This window comes from Archocentrus centrarchus, chromosome 3 (assembly GCF_007364275.1).
Source record: "Archocentrus centrarchus isolate MPI-CPG fArcCen1 chromosome 3, fArcCen1, whole genome shotgun sequence".
NCBI lineage: Eukaryota > Metazoa > Chordata > Actinopteri > Cichliformes > Cichlidae > Archocentrus > Archocentrus centrarchus.
This window is the reverse complement of record NC_044348.1, coordinates 15,749,123-15,758,768: the sequence shown is the minus strand read 5'-3', so window position 1 is coordinate 15,758,768 and position 9,646 is coordinate 15,749,123. Positions and strand designations below refer to the sequence as shown.

The 9,646-nt window shown below is 39.7% G+C and overlaps 2 protein-coding genes across 2 annotated transcripts in view; one reads left to right on the top strand and one right to left on the bottom strand.

The window, feature by feature from the left end:
* Positions 1 to 3,548: 3,548 nt before the first annotated feature.
* Positions 3,549 to 5,329, bottom strand: adma (adrenomedullin a). The gene is made up of 4 exons (XM_030723633.1): positions 5,198 to 5,329; positions 4,500 to 4,602; positions 4,249 to 4,374; positions 3,549 to 4,090 (listed from the first exon to the last, which is right to left on the bottom strand). Exons 2-4 carry the CDS (start codon positions 4,592 to 4,594, stop codon positions 3,808 to 3,810), a joined length of 504 nt encoding a protein of 167 aa, XP_030579493.1. The 5' UTR covers positions 4,595 to 4,602; positions 5,198 to 5,329; the 3' UTR covers positions 3,549 to 3,807.
* A 3,381-nt stretch (positions 5,330 to 8,710) lies between these two features.
* The window catches only part of sbf2 (SET binding factor 2), a 105,755-nt gene continuing 104,819 nt past the window's right edge, over positions 8,711 to 9,646 (top strand). Inside the window, exon 1 of the mRNA XM_030721929.1 lies at positions 8,711 to 8,842. Within this exon, the coding sequence (XP_030577789.1) occupies positions 8,788 to 8,842 (55 nt within the window). The 5' untranslated portion in view covers positions 8,711 to 8,787. The remainder of the gene's footprint in view (positions 8,843 to 9,646) is intronic.

Genomic DNA, 9,646 nt, shown 5'->3' with positions numbered 1-9,646 from the left:
GTAATAATTATGTTCATTATGTTCATAATTATGTGTCCCCCCCCCCTGCCTACCACCAGGAGCTGGAAAAACATTTACAGCCTCAATCCCATACTTTTTATCTATCACTGACAATCAAAAAAAGATAACAGTTACATTTTAGAAACATCTGTAAATGTCAGCATGGCATTGTTTATTTCCCCCACATATATCACACTCAAAGTCCTCCTTTCAGGGGTTCTTTGACCTGCCCATGGTGACCGACACCGCAGCTGGAGAACCACTGGATAAGATAAACAGTGGATTATAACTAAAGTAACAGTTTTCACTAAAAGAGGCCCTTTTTTTGAAGCCTAAAATTCTGCATTGACTTCTTTCTCTGTAATTTCAGTTTCTTAATTAGTGTACAGAAAGTTGTAGTTCAGCCACCTCAACGGTATTACTCGTGGCATAATTCTTCATAGCACAGATTCAACAAGATGCTGAAAACATTATTCAGATATTTTGGTCAATAATGACATGATAGCATCACACAGTCTGTGCATCCATGAAGTGAATCTCCTGTTCCACCACATCCCAAAGGTCCTCTATTGGACTGAGATCTGGTAAATGTGGAGGGCATTTGAGTGCAGTGAACTCACTGCCATGTTCAAGAAGATGAGATGATTTGAGCTTTGTGACACAGTGCGTTATCCCGCTGGAAGCAGCCATCAGAAGACGGGTATACTGTGGTCATAAAGCAGTGGACATAATCAGTAACAATATTCAGGTAGGATGTGGAGTTTAAAATGATGGTGAGTTGGTACTGCGGGGCTCAAAGTGTGCTAAGAGAATCAGTTTGCATACCTAAATGCATTGAGTTTTGCCAAGTGATTGGCTGATTAGATACTTGCATTAACAAGCAGTTGCGCAGGTGCACCTAATAAAGTGGGTATTGAGTGTAAGTTATGCATGGATACTGCACAAATCCTCACATCGCCTCATAAGAGGACTCAGATTTACTGGTGTAGCCACAAGCAAGTCCAGTCCCAGATTTAGACTGACAGTGGTGGTGATTATAAGGCTAATCCTCTCAGGTCAAGTTGTCAAGATACTTTTAGACTTGGTTTCAGAGGCCTGATTCTTAGTGTTGGACCTGTATCATTTTGACTGACATTAGTATTGTCAGACTGAGTATTCAACTGCCTCATCTCCTCTCAGCAGTACCTCAAAGAATGTAAGTAAGCGATCTCATTGCTATCATAGGTCTCGACAGTATTTTCCAGATGATCCTTTTTAACTCATTTGCATTTTGGCATTAAAGTTTAAATGGTGAATGGATCTTAGATGACATCAAGCCGGTCCTAAAATAACCTTCATGATAGCTCTTTCTTTTAATAGTAACGCCATGTGTGTAGGTTTTGTTTGTTTGCTTTTTACCTGCTGAGCTACACTCATCAGTTTGCTGATGCTATCACCATGCCACTGTCAGACTGGTGACGCCAGTGACTTTTTGTCTCTGGCGTCACCAGCTGATTGGCTTACTGAAGGAGTGACACCTTTACACAGTTAGAAAGTACACTGTGTAGATGCATTCATTCTATTGTTAGAGTGATTTTGCAGTGATGAGAAACTGCACAATTTTACTTCCTGCAGGTTTTTCATTTTGTCTTGGAACTTAAGTCCCAAAATTAAAATACATTTAATTTAATTGAATTTGCCACTAGATGGCACATTTGCTTTGCTTCAGTTTTATTACACTATGTGTTGGTCTCTTGCTATTCTGTTTTTTGTGGTGCAGGTTTTGTCTTTAGCTATTGGATATTTTGCAGATTAAATGTATCACTGGATGTATTACAGAAATAGAAATCAAATCTAAATCAGTCAAATACAAACAACAGCTTTTAAAACGAACACAAACTGTAAAAAAAAAAAAAAAAAGTAAAAAAAAGTAAATGTACATGATAGGTATGTGCAGAACTTAAATTTGTAATCCAACACTGTAATACAGTACAAGGAAGGTCCTCACCCAACATTGTAGCTGATTTTCTTTTAAAAAAACAAATTAATTCAACAGAATAACCTGAGTGAATAAATTATACCAATTGAAACTATTAAATTAAACCATAATATTGCAGTTATAGCCATCGATTCGCTCTAGATGGCAATAGAGGACACATAATACAGCTCTGACCCTCATTCGTTTCTACCTGCACTTTGAACAGCTGTAATAGGCATTTCCACTAAATTAAAAGCAGAAACCATCTCATTTCTAATTACAGTTAAAGAGTACTAATGATCTTTGAGCTGATACAAAATGGTATGGGTTCTATATTATCCTATAGTGGTGTTAAAAAGTGCATATTACATTGTAAATACTTCTGTATACATTAAGTGGTGTACAAGGTGTGAAAATATGATCCTCTTTGGGGGTTCTTCAATGGGAAGGTTTTGATTGGCACATTGAGTAGTTTTTGGGATGATATGGAAGGAATGTTAGACCGGAACCCCCCGCATCAGTCGACTTGTATCCCAACCATCTTCCATTGAACACAGATGTAGCCAAAGCCTCAGCCTCCTCCAATGTCTTCAGGGCTGCTCTGTGGTGTGGGGTGAGCCAGCAAATGTGAGCTGAACCTAGCAGGAATGTGCCTGGCAACCTGTCTGCCCTTTTTTGAGTGGGATCATAAGTAGGGGGATGTAGTGGGAGAAGGGAGGGGGCTCTAATGAGAACCTTTAAATGCTTAACAGAGTCCAGGTGCTTTTTGTTTTGATGTAACAGTGTGCCCCCAGACAATAGAGTACCACTTTGAATTTCCACGAGCCAAAAGTAAAAACAAAGGAGATCTGAGCAAGGTTTAGATTTTGTATGCAAAATGTTTATTGAATGACAATATTATTGCTTTGACACAAATAAAATAGAACACATTTACAAATATATAATATACCTATAAAACAGATATCCTATTACCACAGTTTGGAAGAGTAATGACAAATAGCTACAATGCCCATATATATTTCTTCCTGTACAAAAATAGTTCTATCTGTATAAGTACTTTACTGTAACTCTATGTAATATTTAAATAAAGGAATTCATATATACACATACCTGCAATAAAAACAATATAGATTGCACTTGTTTTTGTACAAACAATAACATTTTCAAGTATATTTCAATCCATTATGGACTGGCACATATCTCACATAATCTAAGGCATTTTTCCCTTATACAGTGTCCAAAACTTGATATAAACTGATAACTTTAGAGCTCTGGAGCCTATCTTCCCGTTTGGCATTGTGTTGAAGATGTCTTTTCCTGATGATTCATTTGACTTTAAGTCCAAATGGAAAAGTGCAGACAAGTACTGACAGTTTCATGGAACATGATGGCACAAATCCTTAAAGGATAGCACTTATCAAAGTCCTGGCCTTGAGGAATAAGTGTGTTAAGTCCCAAAATGTTAGAAGAGTTTTCCCTCTTTAAGCCAGAGGATGAGTCCACTTTGCCAGGTATTAGCACTCTTCCTTTTCCTCTGCTGTGCAGAGAGCAGCACCTGTAGTTTGCTCCACGCTGTGCCATCCAGTGTCTATAAGCAGCTGCAGTTTTTTGTTTTTTTTTTCTTTGCAAGTTGTACATTGCTGAGCTCACTGCAAGGCTCAGCCTTTGGACAAAACTCAGCTCCAGCCAGTTTTGCTCTGATTCACTGACTCAATCCTCATGCCTGGAACAAATGTGCCGTAGAATACTTGGCTGGAGTCCGAGGCACTTCAAGAATTTTAGAACAGAGCAGACACTAACTCTTAGCTTCTCCCTTGCTTTTGTTCCCAACTCTTCTTGCAAAGTGGCTCTCATGTCTGTCTGAGGAGAGCCTCGAGCTTGTGAACTTGAGAGTCAGTTGTGCTCCACACGGGCCTCAGCCTGCCCTGCTCTAGCCTCAGTGTGACTCTGTGTGCTGGGAGAGATCGACGCCTCCGGCCGTATCCGTGCGGGCTCATCTTGTGGGCAGGGACATTCCCGCTCCTGATCTTGTTACCGATCTGGTGCAGACGATGTGCCAGGTCGTGCACTGCACAGGTGCCCAGGGAACAGCCTGAATTTATAGACCTCTTGGTTCGGACATGGATGTCAGTGCTGAAGGACAAAGGGAGAGGACATGAGTCTATACTGTTCAATCCTGAGTTGTTAAATTTATATATATATTTTATATAATTCTAATACATGCATAATACATTTAAATTATAATAAAAGATACCAAGTAGTGATAGATTTTCAGAATCGCATGATCTTACCTGGAATGTGGCAGCAGAGTATCCCTGATATCTTCTGGTCTGACAAGGTGCTCAGACTCTGCTGTCTTCTCTACTGATATGCTGTCAAGATCTCGCCTCAATCTGCTCCCTAGCCACATGTTTAGCCTGTCAGAGGAGGAAAAAAAATTCCATTAGTCCAAAATAGATAATTCAGCATACTGACAGTCACACCTTGTATCAGTTGAAAACATTATTTGACTAATAAATGAATCACTCCTCAGTTAACTCACTTCTTTTTCAACTCATCATTCACTTCAAGTTCCACACAGTGTGCTACTGTTGCCAGCAAACAGCAGCAGAAGAAGGACTGGAAGATCAATTTCATGTTGGCTCCTGTTTGGAGAAGAGAAAACATTTGATAGTTAGTTATTTGTGATTAAAAAAAATAAATAAATATTTATATATATTTAACTATACAATTGTCCTGCTGTCCCTCAATCCATGCAAGACTCTGTCATACTGCTATAATTGTGATTGCTTACACAAGAGTCCAAAAGCCAAGTTATTTGCACATATCATTCATTTATTTAGAAAGTTAAACTAAGGTCAGATTTTGCTGGGCTAAGTAAACCTACAACCATGCTCTGGGCCCCTGGCCAGTTCTGTGAAGGACACAGTCTACCAATAAGGGCGCCAAAATAGTTCACAAACAAATGTAATTGAACTTAGTCACCTGATTAAACAGAACAAAACCGCAAAATTATGTGCAACCAATAAACAACACAGTGCCTCTGTTGGAGGCTTTGCACCTTGAAGGCAACTCCTTAACAGCCTCACACATTAAGAGCTGAACTGCTTATATAACCAGACAGATAACCTGTTCATGTCTCTACACTTGTGCCCTGACCTCAAAAAAGCAAGGATAAAGCCATCAGCTGGTGGCACAGCAAATTACAGCAATGCCTATTTTAAAGGAAAGTGCACAGACCTGATATTCTCTGACGTTTAGCTGGATGAGAAAGCTCTTCTTCCTCCAGAATCAGCTGGGAAAGAGTACTCCACAGGTTTCTTGAGATTGCTACTAGTTCTGTAAGGCAGCTGTGTCACTCTGCTAATAGTTCCTACACTCCAGACAGGGAGCCTTTATGCGCGAGGTGGTGGGAGGGGCTAATTGACTGACACACATCCCCCCCCACCCCCCCCCCCACCGCCACTCCACCTCCACCCAATCCAGTCCATTACTGCTGTGCTGTTGCTCATGTACAACGACAATTAAAACTTCAGGAATGCAAATCAGTCATAAGGAATTAGAGGAATTTTTGGAGTTCAAAGCTGTCATTGTATTTTTTTTTTTCATGCTTTCAGTGAGTCATAGCACTAACCTTTTTTTTCATTGTTCTTTTTTTTTTTTTTTTACACTCCAGCATGGGTCTGAAAATTATTACAGAATGTTGTTTTGAATTTGTATGTGCATATAATGTCGGCAAATGGGTGATCATTATTTATACAAGTCAAATAGTGAAGTCACCGTCCCAGTAAGAGTACAACATGTTCATGTCAGCTGACTGTTTCCTATAGTGGGTGTTAATCACAGAAAGAAAATGTTTCAGCCTTTTCCTTTGTGGCTGTAATATTTGAACTTAGTTATAATATCTTAACTTTAAGGTCAGATGGATATAGTTTTTGTTAATGTTCCTTTCAGTCCAAGGGGTTAATTGTTTATAGCGAAATTTAAGGAATGCTTCCTCGGTCTGTTTCTCAGGGCACTCCCTGATGCAGTGAAGTTCGATGTCAGCTTGAAAATGTACTGGATGATGAATTGAGATGCTGAAAGAGACACTGAATTGAGTAATTTATTAAATATTATAAGTATCCCTGACTATAAACAGAATATGCTCTATGTGTTTGTTTGTACAAGGCAACTATTTGACTATGAGCTTCCTGTGAATTTATTTTGATATTTGGATTAATGTGAACTGGAATTTTACAATTACTTACAAATAAAGTCAGAAAATGAACTGTCATGTATGAACAATATTGACTCGGGCATTCTTAAAATAATCCTGCTGATTTGTTTCTGTTATAGTGTATAAGCGATTTCAGCTCACTCTTCACCTTAGGAATGCACAGAGGAGAAGCTTTTGGGTGATACTGGCAGAGCCATCAATGCTGTCTGCATGTCTCACAGGATATCAACCCCACCCCACCTCATATTTTTCTTACATTATGACTCAGAACTTTCATGTGGCACCTTTTACATGAACACACGGGAAGATGTTTCAAATCACAGCTTGGAAAAACAAAACTGTGAGTGGGATTCTTGAGAAAGATGCTTATTATGAGCCCCTTAGGGAGGGAAAAAAGATCACAAAAAAATAAAAAATAACCAGCTGAGGAGGCTGAAACTTTATCTCATCTCACTGACCCACAGCTAGTATATGTCTGTATTTGGGATGAGCATATTGTTATATAGAGGTAATACACACCCAAGAAACACAGCAAGAATATTGAAATCATACACCCTTGTTCTCTGAAATGTATGAAATGCTGTAAATACCAGGTATTAAAACATTTTCCTTCTTTTTGTTCAGAAAAGAAATTCCAGTGTAGAAATTTCCAGAGGCACTGGGTATGGTGTAAATTATCACAGCAGAACAGGTCCAAGGATTTCTTTCACTTTTGAGTTTTGTTTCACTTTCAATTAAGGGGAAGAAACGCTAAGTGGATTAAAGACAGCGTAGCGTAATGCTTGAAATTCCCCTGTAGCGTCTCAGCATCCTATAATACATATCTCATTATAATTACAAACTTTCTTTGTTTATTTATATCTCAGACGACCTCATTCTTTGGTGTCACATTTCAAACTCAAAAAATACATAAATGACAAACACATGTGCTGTAAACCACCAAATGTTTTGCAAGCACTTTGTAATGATAATTGCCTCCAGCAGACAAATAATCCCCTTAGCAGAGTTTACAACAAGAGATGGTGCAATCATGACAACAAAACTCTTCTGGTGCTTCTCGGGTCCTTATATAGCAATCTTTTGAAAGTTCTTTGTGATGTTGCCCTGGTTGGATGACCGACAGTTTTTGTACAACCATATACTTAACACATGAGTAGGTCTGTGTGGCAGGAAAGCTGAGCAATAGTTGGTATGCTGGGGGGGCTGTCACCCCCAAAGGCACAAAATTCAAAGATGAGTCATAATTTTTTTAACCTAGAAAATTGTGTCGTGTGGGAGGTCCCCTGTGATAAACACTATATGAAAAAAGCGGGTCTGTATTTATATGTTTTGCCATAGCCTCGACTCTTTGACTACCAGTGTAATTTTTCTAGCAAACAAAAAGGCAGATGAAGAGTAGCAGAAAAAAAAGAGAGAGCAAGAGGAAATTGCCTGCTGTATTCCTGCTATTGTTGACAGCTGGCGGTGGTGGATTTGTATCTCTCTCACACACATATTACACATCGCCACGTGCTACTCGGCTTTTTGCTTTTTTGTCATGAATATTAAATATTTTGCACAAACCACAACACCTTTCCCTGTCGGATCACAATCGCATCCAGCTTATTAAACAAAACAATAACAACAACAAAAACGAATAAGGAAAATTGAAATGTTACATTAAATTTGTGAGTCTATGGAATAGTTCCTGTATGGTGATTTGATTTTTTTGCAGTTGGAGTAACTTTGTAACATAAAGAGTAAAAATGAATCAGAACATCAATTCAGTTTTATTTACATAGTGCCAAATCACAACAAACAGCGGCCTTTATATTGTAAGGTAAAGACCATAGAAGGATTACAGAGAAAACCCAACAGTCAAAACGACCCACAGAGCTTGCTGTGGTGTGTGAGCCAGAGATTTTAACTTCACGCAGCTTCAGACAGACCTGACTAGTGGCTGATGTGCAGTTTATAATTGAGGACTTGTGCACAGCCCACTGGTTAGAAGATATTTCCACCAAAACCTTAATAATACATTGCAGTGATCTAAAAAAGAGCATAGTTTGCATATGAATCAACATATTGTGATATAACCATATGATATAAAACTGATGCAAATATTTTACATTACTCAGTGAAAGTTTCTTATAGTCACCTACCATTACTGCAAGTATGTTTTAGTCATCTTAGTATTTTGGAGCATCTCCTTACAGGGTCTCTAGCAAGCACAGTAATGATACAGATCAAAATCCCTATTATAACTCTTGGTTTTCTTTCTATTGTATATTACTTACAAGTGCTTGAGATGACTCGTGCTGTGATTTTGGCCTGTATAAGTAAAAATAAATGTACTATATTTCACACAGTTACAGTAAAATATAGTATTCTTCTGGTCTGGGGACTGTAGGTTTGTCTGTCCTCGATATAAAAAGATCCTGTGCTTTAGGGTCAGAAAGAGGCTCTGTTGGGGCACAGTACTCTATTTGTAAACTCGACAGGCCCCACGCCCATGGATGTATCCCGCTCCTGCACGCAAGCGCAGTGACACTCCTTCTGTCAAACATGGCTGTGCTTTGGAAGAAGGAAAAATGCTGAATTGTGTTGGTATATCTCGGGAAAAGCAGCAGACATGGCTAGATTGGCTGACTATTTCATTGTCGTGGGATACGATCAGGAGAAAGCCGGTAAGTTTGGCGGCGAAGCGGCTCGCATATCGAGCCGCGGAGCTGAGGTTTACGTCCAGGCCGTCAGTCAGTGTGTGCGATGATGTTGATGCTAGATAGCTTTTGCGCTAGCTTAGCCACAAGGCTACTAGGCGAGACTGGGAAACACTTTTTCTCCCCTCCTCTCTATTTTTCTCCTCCTAACCGGCCACACGCTCAGTACGATCCGGCGGGCGGGTGTTTACACAGAAAGCACACGCCTGGTGTTAAGTCACAGTGGATGTTTACACACGAGGAGTTGGGATATTTGACTTGGATCAGCTGAAACTTTTCGTGGATTCAAAATCTGTCACATCCTGTCCTGTTGATCGTGATCTTCTTGTCAGGTCTGGGGGCTAACAACGCTCCCAACTAATGGGGCACACTTTAATACTGCTCACATTTAGCCATATAAGACCAAACCTAGCTCCTCCTTTGTCATATTTGTTTGCTTACTCAAGCCAGGTCAGGGTTGCTATTGGTAGTCAGTGTTTGCTTCAATGTTTTGGATTTTTTTTTATTTTTTATGTGGGTTCAAGTTGGGTGGTGGTGGGATGTTGCATCTCGACTGTCCTGCGTGTTCTGTTTCCGGTCTGTATTTACCCCCTACGGCCACACTTGTCAGTGATTTGTTTTGTTTATTTATTTATTTAGCCGGAAGAACGCTGAAATGGTTCATGATGGGCGTAACTACACAGCTGCGACAAAAGGCTGTGCCTGCTCTCAGCCAGAGCCTCATCCCTCCTCTTCCCTCCCGCTGTTGTGGGACAGGAAGCTCCTCATGCT